Source organism: Musa acuminata, chromosome BXJ2-4, assembly GCF_036884655.1.
Source record: "Musa acuminata AAA Group cultivar baxijiao chromosome BXJ2-4, Cavendish_Baxijiao_AAA, whole genome shotgun sequence".
Lineage (NCBI taxonomy): Eukaryota > Viridiplantae > Streptophyta > Magnoliopsida > Zingiberales > Musaceae > Musa > Musa acuminata.
Genome location: NC_088341.1, coordinates 46,229,613 through 46,251,104, shown reverse-complemented (window position 1 = coordinate 46,251,104; position 21,492 = coordinate 46,229,613). Strand labels below are relative to the sequence as shown.

At 39.5% G+C, this 21,492-nt stretch overlaps 1 protein-coding gene across 1 annotated transcript; it reads left to right on the top strand.

Moving 5' to 3' along the window:
- Window positions 1–10: 10 nt before the first annotated feature.
- On the top strand, window positions 11–21,246 carry LOC135585733 (probable glutamate carboxypeptidase VP8). Its single transcript, XM_065106871.1, has 10 exons — window positions 11–1,452; window positions 2,568–2,810; window positions 8,879–9,031; window positions 9,251–9,319; window positions 9,778–9,868; window positions 14,484–14,567; window positions 15,085–15,173; window positions 18,744–18,857; window positions 19,848–19,982; window positions 20,921–21,246. Exons 1-10 carry the CDS (start codon window positions 454–456, stop codon window positions 21,101–21,103), a joined length of 2,160 nt encoding a protein of 719 aa, XP_064962943.1. The 5' UTR covers window positions 11–453; the 3' UTR covers window positions 21,104–21,246.
- Window positions 21,247–21,492: the final 246 nt, after the last annotated feature.

Genomic DNA, 21,492 nt, shown 5'->3' with positions numbered 1-21,492 from the left:
TCTTCAAACATTAATTAGCATATCCTTTATATTGCTTTCACTTTAAATAACAGTAAAGTGAATGTCTGCATGTAAATTTATTACTAGTATTATTTACTTGCAGGCATCTTCAACATCAATAATTAAAGTGGCACTTCCCATTAGTCACGTTAAAACACTGGGCGGCTAAAATAATATCGGATAGTTCAAACCACAAGTTTGCTGCTACGTGATACAACTCGAGCGAGGAATCAGTCGCGACCTTACGCCACGGTAAAGGATAGGCGCGGCAATTATTGGTTTCCGCATCCATCCCTCAGGTGTCTCCTATTCGATTCCCACCGGGCCAAAGAAGTTTATCGGTATTTCCACTTCATTTCATAATGATGCTGAAAGCGAAAACCCATCCGCCTTCATCGCCACCCTCCGACTTCGTCCCCGTCCCCCAACTCTCTCTCTCTCTCTCTTCACGGAATGCGCCCGCCGCTCCCTCCCAAACACCCCCACGCCCACCGAGCCGTCCTCTCTTTCCTCTCCCTCGTCCTTCTCCTCTTCTTTCTCTTATACCTCTCCCTTACCCCTTCCCGGAATAAACCCTCCCCTCTTCCTTCTCCTCCGCCTTCTTCCCGCAATGCCCCCGCGGACTCCCTCAGCGATCCTCACCGCCTCTTCCTCTCCCTCTCCCCCGGCGCCAATGCTAGCATCGCAGCCCACCTCCGCACCCTCACCCTCCGCCCACACCTAGCCGGCACCCCTTCCGCGGCCCACGCCGCCTCCTACGTCCTCGCCCACCTCCGCTCCGCCGGCCTCCGGACCCTCGTGGCCGACTACTACCCGCTCCTCTCCTACCCCGCCTCCGCCTCCCTCGCCCTCCTCCGCCCTGACGGCGCCCTCCTGAGGTCACTTCCCCTTGCTGAGCCCGCAGACCCCGAGGCCGCCGCCGTGCCGCCGTACCACGCCTACTCCCCCTCAGGCGCCGCCATGGCCCCCGGGGTGTTCATCAATTATGGCCGGGAGGAGGACTACCGGGCGCTCGACCGGCTTGGTGTCGACGTCAAGGGCTGCGTCGTGATCGTGCGACGCGGCGGCGGGTACCGGGGTGCGGTGGTTGTGAGGGCCGCGGCGAGAGGCGCGGTGGCTGTGCTGATGTTTAAGGCGGCCGACCGCGGTGGAGTCGAGAGGGGGACCGTGTTGCTCGGCGGGGTCGGCGATCCGCTGACCCCCGGGTGGGCGGCTCCTTCCGCCGCGGCTGCGGCGGACGACGGTGGGGGCGAGAGGCTTGACGCCGACGAGGAGGAGGTGAGGCTGAGGTTCCCCAAGATTCCGTCGATGCCGGTGGCGGAGGCTGTCGCGATGGAGATTTTGAGGACCCTGGGTGGGCCCCAGATGCCTCGCGCTTGGAGAGACGCGTTGCCTTTGGCGGAGGACAGCGGCGTCGGACCGGGCCCCACGTTGGTCAACCTCACCTATCAGGTAATCTCGGCCGTCCATGGTTTTAATCTGCCACAGTTTGACGGCTGTAGATGGTCGTTCCTTTTCCCACACGTATCAGCCGTCGGTTTCCTTTTTTATTTAGCTGAATTCTCTTACTGATGACGTCCCTTCTGACTCCTCCGAACCATACGCAATCTTTCGCTGATGTATGCGGTCCAACGCCTTGAGAAATCAATGGCTAATAGGTCTGAAAAGGTGTTGTTTGTACTAATTCTGTCGTGTATCAGGTCAACACAATCTAAGTATACCGAGTTGTATGAGTATGAATGCTTGTCCTTGTCACAAATACGTGGATTGGTATGATGTTGCCATCATCTCACTTGATTGTTTCGCAGTAGCTATCGCAGTAGCTAATGGTTAGATACCCCTTTCTTGTGGTCCCATATTCCATATGAAGATGTCCAAATGATGCAGTGATAAGATCAACATATTCTTCTCTCCAGTTTATGATGTTCTACTTTACCAGATGGTCCATCAAAACTGCCCATCGTGTTGGTATATGATGAATTTATGTTGCAGAAATCTTCAAATTTTATGACGAGTTGGAACCTTAGCTTACTGGGGCACAGGGTCCAACCAGGATGACATGGTCCCATCTTAGAGGTGCATTCAAACAATTAAATGTCTTGTTTGAGGTGGCTTCATGTGTCTTATTCAGCCAAAACACATGTAAGATACTAGTATCAATGAATGAACGACCTGTCTTTATCATCTATAATGTATCTTAGCATTGTACTTTAGTGGGTACATTATATGTGACCCCACGTGTCTAATGTTTTCTTTGAATTGCAGCTTCTGAACCTTTGTTGACTTGTGTGTGTTGCAAATGCTACAACTTTGTCTTTCATGATCTCCTGTTTTCTAGTTATGTTTCTCTGCGGTAAAATTTATTTTGTCTGATCTGTTGTTATTCTGACGTGGAACCTTTCTTGTGGAAGCATGCCTTACTTTTATCTACAGGTTTTCCTTGTTATGAGAGCCTTCTCTTGTTTGCTCTTATACAATTCAATTTTTAGCTGCTTGTATATGGAAATGATCCTTTAGTTCTATGTGTTTAATTTGCACTACCTTTTTATCCCTTTATGGTTGTCAAGGAAGATAAGAAGTTGGCAAAGATTCAGAATGTTTTCGGTGTCATAAGGGGAAGTGAGGAGCCAGATCGTTATGTTATCCTTGGCAACCACAGAGATGCATGGACATTTGGTGCTGTGGACCCCAATAGTGGAACAGCTGCACTTCTTGATGTTGCTCGCCGTTATGGGAGCTTGTTGCGCTCGGGCTGGAGACCTCGAAGGACAATAATCCTATGCAGTTGGGATGCAGAGGAGTTTGGAATGGTGAGTTACCTCATTCTTGCTACAGTTAGTATGACTATTGGACTGAGAATCTGTCAGTTTTTCTTACTATTTGCTACTAAAATTTTGGACCTAATTTTGGATAAAGATGGATACGGTTTTATGCTTTGTAGATAACTGATGGGTATATTTAAATGTAACTATTTCAGTGGCAAGATCATGTAGCTCCTATGTGTCACTCTCAATGAAGCTTGAATGCTTCATTTGTTACAATTATGAGTAAGGTTTACCTTACTAGTCTATACCAGTGTATCGATCAGCTATCAATATGGTATGTACCAAGACGTATCGATGTATCATATGTCGATACATTGGGACATACCAATGGCACAGTAGAATTATCGAAAATAGCTCCAAAATACTTGAAAAATAAAAAAAAGGTTAGATTATGATTTTTAAATTAGAAATAAATATAAATTTAGTATAATTTTTTTTAAAAAATTAAATTAGGAAAAAATAGTGATATTTTTTTGAGTTTTAAGGAGTAGCTTTGTGGTATATTCTAGATCGTTCTTACGTTAATATTTAATTATCTACAGAGAAATGATTTGAATTGTTAAATTATTTTTTTATCAATTTAAACTTCAAGATTTAAATGAATTTAGTAATCAATCGATGGATATATCTGATTCTACCACAAAAAAGAATGATGAGATTCCACGGACGATGGATCGGGGTCTTCGATCTTATGTATCTATATAGCAATTTGATATGTTTGTCGAACTTAATCTTGAAATTGATCCCATGACTTAGTATACTAATATATCGTATACCATTATTGCATCAATGTGGTGATGGTCGTAGTTTGATCAGCGTGAACCACATGTGTTCGAGGTAGCTCTTGAGGCAAGAACGATTGTGGCATGTTTTGGTGTAGAGCATGGAGAATGTCAGAACTTCTACTTTTGCCATTGATCTACTGCTCTATGTCATAAGATTGATCACTGTATTGTTGATCGAAGAAGTATGACCAACTATCGTTGTACTGTCGTTGGTCGTAAGATTCTCCATAATACGACAACTGTGAATGTGATGAGCTTTGCTCTGTTTACGTTGTGTAGGCTCTATTGCATATGTTCAAAATCTACTATTTTTCCCTTTCAAGTATAAACTTGACAAGTACCTTGTTGAGCTCCATGATCTGAATCTTGGGTGGCATGTGTAAAATACTACTCATCAGGCCATGCACCATCCTCAAATTGTGTAGATGAGACTATCAACTCTTTGGTGTTGCCGCCATAATTGATTGAGGCACTGTTGTCTATATCGTTGTCATGTCTCTAGACCAAGCGGGTGGTTGAATGTGATTGGTGAAGTGTCTTGTCGCCCGACTCAATTTTTTTCAACTGTGCAATCGATGCTACTACCTTCCCCTTTGCCTTTACCTATTCACACTGGGCGGACGACTGTGATAGTTAGGTGTCTCTAGTTCCTTGAGTACTCTGACTCAATGTTGTTCGGCTCCTTTCATTACATTCTGATTGAGGGAGATCTTCCTCCTACTAGGGATGTGCTTCTTCTTCTTCTATTGCTTTGATGACATAACGCAAAGGACGTGGAGGATCTCCTTCCTCATCAAATAGAGGATCTTCTTGGTTTTCCGCTGCTTCGACCCACTCCAACATTGGCTCCGAATCTTCGTTATAGAATTGGAGGTCGATGGGATCAATCTCTGTTTCCTCTGACTCCTTGTCCGGCTTAGCACACCATAGCCTTAGCCACATGTTATAGTGGACATATACCAGTTTCTCCAACTGTTTATACGAAATTCTGTTGCGGACCTTCGTGTGAATCAATGTAAACGTTGACCAATTATGTTTGCAATCATTAGATGTTGTCGTCTACAAAAGTACATGGGCGACAACCTTCCTTAAATTTAGTGCGTCATCTCCAAATTGTAGCCACCACTCGACTGCAAAAAGATATAAATAAGACTTTAATAGCATAGTAAATAATTAATATCAAATATAGTTTATAATCAACATGTGTATATTTTTTTCTCACTAAGAGCTATATTGTAACGACATAATACACCTACAACGTTGGAGAATGAACGAATTATTTTTCGGAATAATTGACCCTCTATCAACTACATCGGTAGTGTTCGACAAGAATCGATATATAACATTTTTTAGTGTCAACAATAAATTTGATCGCGTTTCAAGGCTATACCGAAATTGAGTGGTTGGATTTATATAATATGCTATAAGACAAATAATTTTGTTAGTAAGAATGTTTTAAATATTAAAAAAATTGTGAATTAAATTACACTGAACATGAATTTATCTATATTATGGATATCTTGGTCCATATGAACTTTAATCTTGCGATCTATGTTCTGTAAGTATTGCTCGATTTCAAAATCATCTTTAAATGCTTTCTTGACCTCCTCTTTGCTATAATCAACATATGTTTAAGATAAGACATTTGGAGGCGCTTGTCCATATCGACTTTACGGAGGATAACGTAAGATGGTTTCACTCTTATTATGATTTCATTTACCGTATCCTAAAATCTAGAAGAAAAAAGTCTTCTTTTATCTTTTTTCCATCGCTCGATTTTAAATATCCGGAATTGGACCATTCCTGTGAAGTGATCATTGCCTTGAGGCCCTGCCTCTTGTACTGTATTGACTTTAAGGCAATAAAATTTATAACAAACCGAATGACTCTAGATATGAGTATCTCACCATTTAGATACTTTTGCATCAAAGAGTGGATCTAATGATGATTATATATAAACTTTATGATCAACTTTGCTTGAGTTACACACTTGCTAATTGATGGTAGCTCATCAATATCCTTCAGCATTAGATCCATATAATTAGTTGCACATGGAGTTCAAAACAATGTTTTTTTTTCAATTATAAATCGACTTTCTTGAAATTTGCTCTATCATTGGTGACTATTTGGATAATGAATTGTGGTCTGATTTCTTCTACTACGGTATCTATTATGTTTTCAATATAGTTTGTATCTTGAATTTTGTTAGAGGCATTAATTGACTTATAAAAAACCACTCATTTATTGTAATATACAAGAAAATTGATGATACTCATTCTTGTTGTTCTTGTCCAATTGTCACACATTGATGTCACCCCATATTTGTCCTACTTGCTTTTGAAGGATGTGATCCAATTCTTTAGTTTTGTCATCTCCTCATCTAAATACATGTCGTGGATCTTTTTCGGTGTTGGAGGTTGGATCCTCGTGCTAAACTTTTGAACAGAGGAGATCATGCTTTGATAATATGGACCTTGGGCTGTGTTTGTTGGAATCATACGAAAGTTGAACCATTTTGCAATTGCCTTCCCAGTATCCTACTTCTTTTTATTTTTTTATATGCATCGTCAATCTGTGTTTGTTTCGTTGTTTGTAGAGGATAGGCTTGCGGATTAATATCAATAATATCTGGTGCTAACCTCCTACCAAGTCCTTTCATAAAACTACGGATACCACCCTGTCTCATGCTACCAATCTGGCTTAACTGATAGGGGTAGTTGGCTACCTCATATTGGTCGACCTCTGGATTCCTTGTGGCGTCAACCCACTGCAATTGCCATACTCCCTTTGTGAGTCAGGTCATCAATGCCTCAATGCTTCCTTATACATGCACTGATGCTCCAGTGATGCACGAATTCCAGCTTTAAGATCTGGGTCGATATCATCGTTGCGACTCTCATATTCGTCATAAACCGGTTCCTGCGTAGCCTTGTAGTATTCTTTCTTAGCTCATATTCTTGTTCATTGTATCTTCTCTTGCCTGTTGTAACTTGTCTTGAAATGATTTATGGACCTCTGTTGGAACCTTCTTGTATTTTACAACATCGGGATACCCATCGGCCAAATGCATCTTCATTGAGGTGATTCCTTTACCTTTGTTGATATAGTTACAATAAATGTATTGTTAATTATGACGGTTTCTGTCTATCTTTTGGGCATGATCCCAAGCGTCATCGTGTGCATGTTCCTTTGGTGTTATGTTCCTATCAAAATTGAATTAAATAAGAAAGTTACGATTAACCCTAATTAAAAATAACAATGTGTGATTATACGTAATGATCCCTACTTTGTCAATATAAATATGTCAATCAATATATTCGACATTAAATACGTAGAATCGACTCAATATCATTAAATTTATCATTAAATACACTAATTACAATAATAAATTTTTTTATTAAACTCTAATTATCTCTATTTTATCACTATAAATATGCCAAACATCCTAAGAAGTATTAAATACGTAAATTTGATCCAATATAGGTCAAATTACGATGAAATTATCATTAAATTCACTAATCACATCATTAACATAGTTAATTACCTTTAATTATTCCTCTTTCATCACTATAAATATGTTAAACACTTTAATAGACATTAAAGACATCTAATTGACCTAATATGGGTTAAAATTTCATATTATCATAATTAAATATACTAATCATAACATTAACATAGTTAATTAATCTCTAATTAGACATCTTTCATCGCTATAAACATGTTAAATATCCTAATAGGTATTAGAGACTTTGAATTGACCCAATATTGGTCAAACTTTGATTAAATCAAGGTATGCATTACCGAATGGTACCGGGCGGTACGTACCGATCCGACGGCATACCGGTACGTGGACCGCCCGGTACCGCTACAGTGCTACAGTATTACACTGCAGCACTGCTATAGTATAAAAATTATAAAATAATTCTGTACATCAGGGTGTACTGCTCGGTACACCGGTACCGTACCATACCGAGCCAATCTTGAAACACCGTACGATACGGTATTGCATACCTTGGATTAAATCATCATTAAAACCACTAATTATAGCATTAAAAAACTTAATTAAAACCTAATTAAACCTATTATATCATCACAAACATATAAATCACTTTAATATGCATGAAATATAAAGATTTGACCCATTAAGTGTCTAATTTCAAAAAATCAATATTAAACACACTAATAATAACATTAATGGCCTTAATTACTCTATAATTAATACTATTATACTATCAAAAACATATCAAACGACATATTAGATATTAAGTCATTAACCACATAGAATAGGTTTAATCATCTTATAAATCAATAAATATCCAGAAAGATAATACATATTATATTATCTCTTGATTAGAGTGTTCTTCCTCTTAATCCTCCCAAAATAGTCTCCCAAATTTGATCCAATCTACAAATCGCAGCTTTGTTGAGTTTAGGAGAGTGAAAATGTGAGAATGTGAGAGAGATGCGAGTGAGAAAGAGTTTGAGAGTTGAAGAGATTGAGAGAGTGGAATGGGTTGAAAGAGGGGGGATGAAAGGGTTTAAAATTTTTTTCCTATGGTTCAAACGATCAAATTAATCGTTTGAAATAGGACAATCTTAGCCTTTGGTCGGTAACAGTTGAAATCCGATCATTACTGACCTGTGCAAGCCTCGTATCATCTGATACGGGTTCATGTAACAGTAACACCCGGTATATGGTGGTCCACGTACCGGTCCCTTGTCAGCTCGGTACATACTGCCGATATCGGGTGGCATGTGTTGGTATAGCAAACCCTGATTATGAGGCCATATCTTCTCTCAAAGTTAGATGATAGATCATGCAATGCAATTGCATGATATATCATGCAAATGGAGCTCAAAGCAATTAGTGCGTGAATGCTTCATTTGTGACAATTACGAGGTGATAACTTTTCTCAAACTAAGAATTGAATGCCCATACCCAACTTATGTGTGGTTACATGATAGATCATGCAAATAGGGCTAAAAATTCTAAAAAAGAACTTATAGATATGCACTGAACAAGATGCAGTTGTGGTCACTATCATATATATGCATATGATGCTTCTTGTGCAAGTAAGCTAATCTACAACTGAAAGCACCTGTACTTTATACCGTACAACATCTCTTCCTGCATGTTTTTTGTTGAGATGTTTCAAGTTAGTTTGAGGTCCAAGATCAAAATTTTCTTCTAAAATGATTCAGTTGTAGTACCTTGTGCTCATTACTGCATTTTCACATTTTTCATCTAATTCAAGTTTTTTTTTATAGATTGGATCTACTGAATGGGTTGAGCAGAACCTTGGCAAATTGACATCGATGGCTGTGACATACTTGAATGTCGATTGTGCAGTTCAAGGTGATGGTTTTTTTGCTGGTGCAACTCCCCAGTTGGACAAGCTTCTGGTTCAAGTTACAAAACAGGTGAACATGCAATACTGTTGCAAGTTTGTTAATTCTTCTCTTGTATAATAATTGATGTGAAGTTTTCTATTAAGTGGGTGCTCTTTGCTCATTAATAGAAAAATAAAAAGAATCAATTTAGTTTTATATAAACGAGATGTGAAGTTTTCTCACCAAGTGAGTATAGGCATTTTTTCACATATATATTTGTTATATGGTATTGTCATCTTGATGTTTCAGATCCAGGATCCAGATTTGGAAGGCAGGACGGTTTATGATTCTTGGGCAGCAAATAATGAAGGTATCAGTGTAAGCTGTTAGTACCTATGTTATTCTTTCTTCTATCAGTGATACAGATTACAGAACTTGATTGAGCACTTGTATACTTAATACAATGGAAACTGTATGAAAAAAAAAAATCTAATTTGGAGCCAGTTAGATTCTTTAAGAGTTGTTCTAGATTTTTTTTTAATAGAGTAAATTAGAGATTTTCAATGGAACTATCCTCTTAGCCTTTTTAGTTTATTTTTTTTCTTTATCTGTGAGGACGGAATCATTATCCTTTCACTGCCAAGACATTGAAATGCTTGAGTATTAATTTTATATGTTTTTATGTCCTGCAGTATAGTTTTACTGGTTTACTTCATCGTACCTGGCTTTTTGTTGTGACAATAATACAATAGGCTTTTTGCTTGAATTCAGTAGTTTAATTTTCTTTTCCTGGTGTTATGCTAATCTTGTATGCTAGTTATGATTTTTCAATGCAGAAGATTGAAAGACTGGCTAGAGCTGATTCAGATTTTTCTGCATTTTTACACCATGCGGGGATTCCTTCTGTGGATTTGTACTATGGTGAAGGTATCTCTCTTAGTCCACTATGTTAGATTATAACTTTATCTAAAATGAGAAAATATGCTGCCTTAACTGGCACAATGTTGTGCTATGTTTCATGCACAATTTTGGGTGACAATTTGAAGTTAGAAAATCCGCCCTTAACTGTCACAAGTTGTTGGTAAGTATTGTATCTTGTGAATATATATTTTTACAGTTGCTTATTCATCATAAAAAGATGTTTTAGCTGGAATGTAACTGTTTAAGGCATGTAATTAAATACATATTTGTTAAGTTTATGGTATATATGCATTTGCCTTCACTATTATGATGATCAAGGAAATATAAAATGACATTAGATCTGAATTTATTTTAGTTTGAAGCATTTGCTGGATTACTTGGTTGCATGTGGAGGAACTTGTTTATGTGCAGTGAGCGATATGCTCCTTGTCCCAATCAAGCACTATCAGTGAATAGCAATAGATAGACATCTTGCTGGGTAAATACTGTTTGTTCATAGCTGAATTGTGCCAGCTTAACTTGTTCATGGTTGTATCTATAGAACGGTGGGCATGGGTTGACAAGTTTCAGGGATGGAGTAATGGATTTGCTACTCTGGGTGTCATCACTTATGCTAATTCTATCTCTATGGGAGATTAAAAGTAGAAAATGGACATTTAGTCAAGAAAAGGAATTCTAACACATTCTGTCATCACCTTGTTTGATTTGTAAGCCTGCTTAAATAGGCACGTGAATGACATAGATTCACTTCTGATGATGTAATTTTGCACTTTCATTTGCCTTTTTAAATGCTGTTTCCTTGTTTTCATGTACGCTAAACACTTTGCATTGCTACTAAGGTGACTGGAAGGTAATATATTTATTTTTGAATGACCTTAGAGTTTTCTGTGCCTTTTGGATGGCATATATGTTGGCTCCTTGTATGAAAGGTTGACCAGAGTAAGCTTTTTATATGTGGGAAGCTGCATAAATTTGTATTGTTGTCTCTGAAGGTCAAGGTCATTGTCTTAGCTTTTGATCAACAAAGAAAGATTGATGTCTGAATAACGCAGAGGACTTGGTTATGTTTATTAACTCTGGTCTGCTTTGGTGAGAAGTTACAACATTGATCTGACAAATCAATTGTGTTTCTTATTGGAAGTGTTTCTTTGCATGCTATGTGGCTTTTGATTGATATCTATCAAGGAATGTTCTTTTCACTTGATCATACCTGGAAGGAAATATAGAGAGTAGAGACTTTTTGTTACTAAGATCAGCCCTGTTTCTTGTTTTCTTCAATCGAGACAGCTACGATTGTTTTTAGGTCTCTTCAATCAGTGGGTTGATGCTTTATTACTTGTAATTGGTTCTACAATGGTGCCTGATATGCTGTCTTTGATTATTATTGGTCCTATCTTAACACCCCAGTTTAGTCCCAACAGGTTAATGAGTTAGCTTGGGTTTAAGAATTTTATGTGGTGGTTTAGACTCAACAGGTTAATGAGTCAGTTATCCCATCAAATTGAGATGTGACAAATATTATCAAGGTTACCTATTGGAGATGATGAGAGACTCGAGTAAAAAAGATTACCCGTGGATTGGATTAGAGAGTACATTAAAGCATGGTGCCACCATTAGCTTAGGTATCATATGCACCATGTTTGAGTTTGTTCTGGATGATGTTGATGCTTAACGATAGCGTCAAATCATTGAGGGAGATTATATAACCCTTGTTTAGTTCCATATTGGTGGTGGGCAAAGATTTAGATTGACTTATAAGGGTTTGATGGATGCACTATCACTAATTGGGGCTTAAACATATTGAGCTACTTGATTAGGTTCAAGATAGTTAACAGATTTATTATCCTATCGTGATACTATTATTGCTACATTGCATGTTATCGTGCTCTTATGTATGCCTAGAATGTTCATTTGATGTATGACAACACCAAAAAATTCTAAGGTAGTAGAGAAGGATTGATCCTTAGGCATGTACATGAAGTATGCAGTACTTGAGTACATTTGCATGGTTTAATTTGGAAAGTGAATTTATAGATCTATACAGAAGCTTGCTTAATCTCATTTACCAGTGATAGGGCATATTATGGTACCACCCTTGCGGCAACAACTGGCAGCCACGTCAGCGCCAAAGTAGAGCCTCAGGGCTGACACAACGTGCCACATCAACATGACACCTCAAACTCGGATGGGATGATCACCCACTCTCGCGTCATCCGAGGTCGTACAGAACGATGCCGCATAACACGCAGTCGCTTCGGAAAGCTTGGAACGGCGTCGCGCGACGCGAACCCATGTAGGTTGGCTGGTGCCCGCGCGGAGGGAATGAGTCACTTCGGAAAGCTCGGGATGGTGCCGCACCATGTCGATCCGTGCAAGTCGGTTGGTGCTTTCACAGCGGGTACGGGTTGGCCACTCGAGGAATCGGCGGCCATTAACAGACCGTCTATGGTCAACCTTCGTTCGCAAGTATAAAAACCGACCTCTTGACTAGTGTCAGGGGTCGGATTTTAAACACTCAAACTCCCCTTAGCATCCACAACCTAGCACTAATGTAAGCTTCGGAGGGATTGAGTTGGGTAATCCCCCTCCCGACTTCGGTTTGCGTGTAAGAACTCGACGAGGAAGGAGCAATAAATCGGCGAGGGAGGAAGAGCAACTCCCTACTCTACCTCGGATCGATCCTGAAGATGAAGCTTGGACCCGACCTGACGTCGACCCCCTCCGTTCGAGCATCCACGTGGGCGGCTCTGCGCACTCAGGATTGGACCAAGCCATGCTAACCCATCGACCATGGCATAAGGTTGCCCAACATTTTTGGCGCTAGGAGGGCCCAATGTTACAAGAACGCCCACAATCGAGCAACCCTGTGCGAGGGTCCTAGAGAGGAGCCGCCCGCTGCTCACCCGACCTTCGGGATCGGAGGGCAGCTCCCTCTTCCTCCGAGCCTGGAAGGGAACACCTCAACCCCAACCCCAAACCGCTACTGACGGTTATTCAATGATCCCGGATTTCGCCTCCTGGGACCACAATGGGACAACCTGCTGTCTTAGCCGAGGCATTCCTCAGCCTCACCCACCAAGTCTAAGCGCTGGCGGGGATGATGCAGATTATCATCCCCCTAGTTCCCCAACTCGGCCAGCAGGCGGCATTGCCCCAACCACCGCTGCCATGGGACTTGACGACCCCTGTCATCACGCCACAGGAGCCTTTCTCGATTGGCCAGCAACCTAGAGCTGTGGATGCTAATCCGTTCGCCGAAGAGCAGCCGGGAGACTCGAGGCTGACGCCGGAGCATAGCGCCCCGGTCCCCGACGCACCACCCCAAGCTGCCTCGAGCTCGATACCTTATCATCCAACTCAGCAGACTCTCTCCGGGCTCAGCTACACCTGGTTTCAGTCATGTGCCCAAGTAGTGTTGCTCAGCCAAACTAGTGCCCGAGTAGTGTCGCTCAGCCAGTCATATGCCCGAGTAGTGTTGCTCGGCCAAACTAGTGCCCGAGCAGTGTGGCTCGGCCAGTCATGTGCCCGAGTAGCGTTGCTTGGCCAAACCAATACCCGAGCAGTACGACTCGGCCAGTCATGTGCCCAAGTAGCGTTGCTCGACCAAACCAGTGCCCGAGTAGTATGGCTTGGCCAGTCTAGTGCCCGAGTCATGATACTCGCCCTATCCAACGTTCGAGCCACACCTCGGCCTATCGAGGCCCTGGTTACATCTCAGTTGATTCGATGCCCGAGCAGGGACAACAACGTTATAATCCACCCACCTAAAGGGACTGCAGATCCAACCAACAACAACCCCAAGCTGTGCCTCGTGCCCTTCCACAGCAGCTGTTTATGGACTTGCAGTTGTTCGTTCAACCCTCTAAAGTCCTTGTTTTCCTCCTCTCCCTCTTTTCTCTTGTGCACGCAAGATGCTCGCTGAATTGCTTGTAAAGCTTCCCATTTTCGTGAGACGTCGGGACTTGTCTGTCGCTCGTTCTTCGAAATAATCAACTTTCTCTTTTACAGGTCCTTTGGGACCTGCGAGAGGTTGCAAGTTGGCTGATCTTTGCAGACGCAAATCGCAAGGGCGAAGCGCGACTTAGGCAACACAAGCTAAGTTCGCGTCTTTGCCACAAGGGTGCCTCGCGACTTAGGCAACGCAAGCTAAGTTCGCGTCTTTGCTGCAAGGGTGCCTCACGACTTAGGCAATTCCAGCTAAGTCCGTGACACATCGGCCACGGCATAAGGTTGCTCAACAACTAGGTAATAAAGTTCCTTGGTACCAGTGGACCAAAGATAGGTTCTAACTCTTCCTATTCATATTGGGTGAAATACTAGCATCATCAAAACTTGTACAAATTGCTGTATATTATTGTTTATAGCAAGATTTGATGCAGTGTCAGTTGTTTCAAAGTTTTGCCTTACGAGGGGGGTGACAACATTTCTCCATCACTTGTTGACTCTCAGTGCATTTCACTAATTCCATGAGGCCTACTGATCAAAATGATTAAGCTTTTGCATGATTGTTTTGATTCTCTGCTCTACATTTTCACTTCAATCATATTATCTGAAAAGGTAACAGCATTCCTAGTTTTTGTTATTATGATCAGATGGGGATAATTCTATATTGTGCTTTCAGCATTCGCCGGCTACCATACTGCTTTTGACTCCTATAAATGGATGATAGAACATGGAGATCCATCATTTCATCGCCATGTAGCCAGTAAGTGTTTCATTTTCTTACTTGTTCGATATAAAATACTCTCATCATATCTTCATGTCATTATGTTGAGTTTATTGAAGAGTTAGGACCTTAACTTCAAGACATAAATTACATCAGATGGGAGAGAACAGGGTTTTCTGATGGATGAACAGCAAGGAATTTCTCTTCCTTTAGTAGTCCAGTCATTTGGAAATGATTGACATATCCTCTGAATATGAGATTGGAGTATTAACATATCACAAGAACTTCTATGATTAGTTCTAGTTAGTTTACAATGTGCAATTTGGATTTCACTATTGATTCAAAGCATAAACAGTATCTGGTTTCAGTTCTTTTGTGCTGATGGGAATAGGCTGATACATCGTGGGGTTTGATGAAAAATACATATAACACTTCTTTATTACAGGGTTTTCTGAGACTGCTACATTTTTCTGAGCAGTCAACTTAGAAATGTTGTTTTCAGTTGATTCTTTATCCATAATTATTTCAGTTATTGAGTTTGTTGCATGTTTCTCAGTTGCTGAACTTTGGGGCCTCTTAGGTCTTCGGCTAGCAGATGATCCAGTCCTACCTTTTGATTACCTTTCTTACTCTACCCAGTTACATGTAAGTATTTGTCATATAAACTTTATATATAAATTGTGCTCAGAGTATGACAAAATGACTTAGTTAATGCTTTGTCTTCTGTGTTGTCAAAGGTGCAAAATTCCAAAAAGCTGAGGTGTTAGACATTCGATTAAGCTATCCCGTCAACGAAAGTGAGACACTCACCATTATAATTTAAAAAATTACTAATCAGGTTAAAAATAATATAATTGAAAAAAACGGTGATCACCACAAACAAGTAGGCTGTAGGAGAACACAAGGAGAAGCCATTGGAGACGAAGATGGAGGCGAAGTGATCATCGGCATGAATCACAACGACAATAGTAGGTAAGTAGGCGGTCATAAAAGCACTGAGAGAAGTGGAGGTGGTTGTTGGCAAAGGTCATAGCGCAACAACAATCAATTGGAGAAGACTTGTCGCAAGTGAAAGTGATCAGAGAATAGCTCTTGAAGGCGATTGTAAGTGAAAATCATGGTGGTGGTTTCTGGTGGTTGAAGAATAGTTGTCAGAGGCTATTGTAAGAAAATTCACAGCGGGCAACATAGTGATAGTCTATTGGAGAATAGTTGTTGGAGGCGGAGATGGAGATGAAAATCATTGCATAAGCAATAGCGAGTGTAACAACAATTAGAGAAGAGCTATAAGAGAAAAAGGTGAAGACACTTATCCGCAAAAATCACAACGGCAATGATAGGCCATCGAAGGTCGCAATGATGAATACCAAGTGGTCATAGTGGTAATGAAGAAGCTATGGTGTCACCAGCATGAAAGGAGTTCGAGGGATTGAAGAACCATTAGTGAATTGGTTTAGTCGATCAATTCATCAACTTTGATTAGGCTTAGGCTTTGATTTAAGCTCTATTGGAGTGGACTAGGCTAGTGAGGCATCTAGGTTGGGCCAGGCGAGCACCTAAGCCATCCAACACCTCGCCTTGGGCACTTGCCTAGGCACCATTTGATTTAATCGCCTTGCCTTAGTTTTTTGCAAGGCTCTTGGTGCTCATGGCTCGCCTTGCTCGAGTGCCTGTGGCATCATTGATATATATAGCTCGTCTTGTTCGAGTGCCTGTGACATCATTGATATATATATGTATGTATATATATGCATGTATGTATATGTTTATGTATATATGTATATATGCATGTATGTATATGTATATGTATATATATACATATGTATGTATATATACATATATATATATATATACATATATATATATATATACATATATATATATATACATATACATATATATATTTATATATGCATGTATGTATATGATACATATAGATATACATATCAGGGGAGGGTTTTCTTAAACAACAAGGAACTAAAGCAACTATTCAATCAAATGATATTGAGCATGTTTCCCATCTCTTCTCCATAAAAAGTGGGGAATTTCTTTGCAAAATTGTGCTCAATTTCATGTGGCAATTCTGCCAAGATCTCTTCGTTAGTTGGGATAAGAATCAGTACGAATCAGATTTTTTGAGGAACACATCGAGAGAGAATTTGATTTGGTTAGACAATGTGTGGTTGTTAAAAAATGTATATATACAAATATACATATGTATATGTTTATGTACATATACATATGCATATGAGCCATAGTGATATTTTTTTAACCACTAAAGACAAGTAGATAGCTTTCATCTTTGTTTTTTTTTTTTGTTTCCATGGGCTCTACTATGATTCAGCTCTAGATAACTCACTATCTTTTCTTTTTCACACCCAAGTTGTTTCACTGGCACCAAATTGTAGTCATCCCATTGCAACAACCAACTTTCTCTTGGGATAAAGTGGTTAGGTAGCCACCCATTCAGTCAAGTTAGGCTTTGGTCGACTTGAATACGGTACTGGTCTACTAGAGGATGGTTTGAAGACCGGATCGTCTTGAAGATGTCTTGAAGGGGTGACCTACTTGGGAATGTGAGTGACTTTGGGATGCGACCTTCTTGAAGATATGGGTGACTTTGGTTGACTTTTAAACCGGGTGGGGTTGATTTGCTCAGGTTCTACAATGACAATACAAACCTTTCCAGCTCTAGATAGCACACTAGAAATATCAACAACAAAGCCGGAAAATCCCAATTATGTGGGTCAACTACGTGGACCAGTATTTAAATTTTATTAGAAGTTTCTATTAAAATCTTCCTTTACCTCTCCTTATGCCACTAACAGTAATTATTTCACTATCATTTAATAATCCAGGACCTTCATGTCTTCTTCAATCTTCATCTACCTTAAAAGATGTATACATTTTTGTTAATTGATGTGTATACTGTTCATTGGACATTCATATTGTCAATTTTGATCATCAAACGGATGTGGTGAAATTGCTTCCAATTTTTGAGTGTTGTTTTGTTTTGAAAAGAGAAAGAAAGTCTTTCAGGATGGAATGCGGGAGTCAACTGATCGACGGAGAATTTCTGTCGAGGACCAAAAATGTCTGTGTCCCATATTCTATGCAAAAGATGTGCCGAGGGGTACAAAAGATGTGCCAAGTTAGTTTCAGGTTGTTGTGGGCAAAAGAAGTTGGTAAGATGTTTAAATATTCGAATTCAATCTAGCTAGTCTAGAATAAAAACATACATGGAGACAAGGTTTGCAATACCATCTGATATGGTTTGGTATGGATGGTATTTACTGGTACATTTAAACGTTCTAGCCCCTCGATGTTTTGCAAGTTGCTGGTATCTGGCAGAAAAACATTACCGGACAAAAAACATATATTCAGTTTGTTGCTGTCAGGTGCAAAACGTACTGGCCCATCGCATGTTTTTGAAAATCGTTATGTAAGGAAGTTCAAATATGTCATATCAAGCATATGGTTTTTCTAGGACAATGAAGATCATATGTATGCCTGTTTTTCATGTCTGAGCTTTTTCATTGCTTTTCTTAGTCATTTTTTTATACCAACATAATTAGTTTATAGAAAGATTTTTCTTTGTTTTGTTCTAATCCCAATAAAATTTTTCTGTAGTTGTGTTTTCTGACATTAATTTAATTACAATGATTGAAAGTTGAACAACTTCAAGCAGTTATCATAGTGCTTTATGTTTAGTATTATCTAGTTTCTAATATTCTTGCTAGATTAGCTAATTCACAAAGTAATCCTTTCTTAACCAAGCATTCCCATCCCTCCATCATGTATCATTTAGCTCTCTGGTCCTACCTGCTTTATATATCGATACCCTATGTGGCTTAGTTTCTCACAAACCGACAATTTGTTTGTCTTTCTCTACATCCAATACTAGGTAAAATTAACTTCCGTTGAGTAATTTATGAATTAATGAAAGGATTGTCTCAACCTGTATTTTCTTTTCACTTTATCTATTATCAAACTCCTTCCCTCACTTTAACTAATTTTCCTCTAGGACCAAACTTATATTAGTTGTTATCATAAGCATTAAATGAACATAAACTGTAACATCCTCAGATTATGATGTTAAGGTGCTTCAAACAGTTAGGCATACATTTTTTACAAAAAGTTTCTTCATGATAAGGAAGCTTTCTTCTGCTTTTATGGACCTGATTTATAGATTTGATCTGCCTCTTATACTTGTAGGAGTATGCAACTACATTGATTACCTTTCTGGATGGTGGGATATCTGTGCATCCTTTAAATGCCTCTGTTGACGAGCTCACTGCTGCAATCAGAGAAGCTCTGGAAGAAGGAAAGGTCAGACTTGAAACTTGCCATAAAGTTCATTATTGTTATTTTTGGTTGGGTTTGCTAAATCGTGTGATATTTGTTGGTAATAGAAAACATTTTTTTGTGATGTATGAGTTAAACAACAGAATGATTATCTGTGATATGTGATTTCTTTTCTCCATCAAAATCTTCGGGAGGAAGGATTTGGGCATTAATCTGTATAAAAATTCATTTATTGTTTTTTTATCTTAACAGTTGTGGGGTGTTTCTGGCAGGGTTTTGTATACTGATCGGACTTGTCACTGCAAAACCAGTATTTATTGGTCCACCCAAAGACTAGGACTAGACCAGACAGCTTGATACTTGTCAATATTTTATTTTTAATTATATTTTTCTGTGATACTGTGTAGGTAGTACAGGTTGGCGTATTCAATATGCTAGTACCATACTAATTTGAGGTGTGGGGACTGGTATTGAATCAATTTTAAACCTTTCTTTAAGTACGAAATAAGTAAGAAAATGAATAAGCACTATTTGTTCATTTCAACTCCTGAGGAAGCGTCCCAAGAATAAGTCACTTGTGTTATGTAGAAAAAATCCCTCTATCTGCAACAAGAAGTCATCCAATGACAAAATCCATCCATATAGAGAACCATTTAGATGGTGACACATTTTAGCAAAACCATGCACTGGTGTCATCCATGATCATATTGCCTCACTGGTGTCACGACTTATATATTGTAGTTATTGGTGTCAGCCATGCAATTTCTTTTTATCCCTTGTAATTTGTCATCCAATCCCTTTGTCTGAAGAAAAGAAACTTATTGGTTAGTCTTTTTGTTGCAGCTATGTTAGCATTTCTGTTGCTATTTTGCCTATGATATGTTTGTGCTCTATTCTTGCTAAAACTCAGAAGCAACCTCTGTATGAATGAAGGCTGGTTCATGGTATACAACTATAATTCCTGTAGAAGCTATCCAATTGTTGTTTACACTTTATAATGAAAACAAATGACAGAAACTGCAAGCGGTAGAAACCTCAGAGGAGTTTGCTGCCTTGAGGATACGTGCTTTCAATGATCGCCTAATGCTGGCTGAAAGAGGCTTCCTGGAAGCAGAGGGGCTTAGAAGAAAACAGTGGTTTAAGCATATGGTATGCATAAAACGAGCCATATAAGGGCTAGATGTTAGACTCTATTTTTATAGTTCTGCAACTAATTGTCCAATTCTTGGAAACAGGAATTGCTCAGATTTCTAATGTTCCTATTGAATTGATTTCTTCAGTGTGCTATTACGTATGTTAATTTTGATTAACAATCAATAATAATTAGCTGGTTAAAAGAAACCATGAATTATGAATATAGTTCTGGAAACATAAGAAATAACTGAGGCACCTCGTAGATTTGCAAAAACAAAAATTGACTGCAGATGTAGTTAAAATTTCTAAATCATATTTATTTGTGTTTTCCTTGATCTTTCAATTGTCATTTAAAAGAAAGCAAAACAGTAAGGAATAAATCTATTAATATTCTTGTTTAAATGTATACTCTCCTAGTTACTTGCAAACTTTACAGTAAGAATAAGAAGGGAGACATTTGATCATACCAGAAGTGTAAAATCTTTTATAAGATAGGATGCAGGCAATTGCAGGATATTTATAAGAAGTGCTAATGTAGACCAGCGATCCATGTGGAATATGTGCACAAAATTAGGTGAAGGATCCATGTGAAAAATCAGCCGGTTCTCCTTTTAACCTAATGTTTAACCTCACAACATGGTTTGCGGAGTAGGCATTGAACAACTAAAAGAATTCCAGCCAGAAACCTCTTTGTCAGTGAGTCTCCATGTGTACGATGACAACAAATTATTTTCATTTGTAATGCTAGTCAAATCTTTTAGTCAGCGATGATATTGGTATTTGTTTTGTTATCTGGTCAATCGATATAATTTATGTTTTCTAGTTGCTTGAATTGTCTTTGTTTGTTTTGCTACCCTTGCTGAACCAGTAACATACCACACTAGTCGCGTCCTCAGATTTAGGGACATCTCTGATGGGAATGCACCAATGAACTCATTCATTATGGCTGGCAGGTATACTCTCCACCCGAGGATTCTGAGAGCAAGATGCCGTTCTTTCCTGGTATAGCCGATGCCATATCTCCAGCAAGGAAACATGCAGGCAAAGGAACACAACTGGGTGTTCAACATGAAATTTGGAGAGTTGCTAGAGCTATTCGGAGGGTTGCTGCTGCTCTTAGGGGAGAGCTAATCTGAGGGCACAGAAGAATACCAAACTGCTGTACAGTGATAATGTATATGGCACAAGTTTCATTCTTCCGCAGTTAGAAATAAACCTATATATATCGGATGAAAATATCTGTGTGTGCAAGTTGCATTCTTGATGAATTTTTCTGCTACTTTCTTCCCAGTTTTGTACAAAATATTACTTCCTATGTTATAAGTCTTGATGATTGATAGGTTATAGCAAATGTTGAGGGAAGCATTCTCACCTGCTCAGGACTATGCTATGGAGTTGAATGCAACATCTGGTGTTAATTGGATTGGGCCGGGCAGCCCACTTGGTTCGGCCTGTTAACGCAATGGACTGGGACTAAATCAGTTTGTAGTTCGTTCTCGATCCAGTCCACTGAGAACGCGGTCCG

Excerpts from the sequence above, each read along its gene's own strand:
- LOC135585733 (XM_065106871.1), top strand. The coding sequence starts at position 454 with ATGCGCCCGCCGCTCCCTCCCAAACACCCCCACGCCCACCGAGCCGTC. Across the intron at positions 9,032-9,250 it reads TGGTTCAAGTTACAAAACAG|ATCCAGGATCCAGATTTGGA; the intron begins GTGAACATGCAA and ends TTGATGTTTCAG. Across the intron at positions 9,869-14,483 it reads GGATTTGTACTATGGTGAAG|CATTCGCCGGCTACCATACT; the intron begins GTATCTCTCTTA and ends TTGTGCTTTCAG.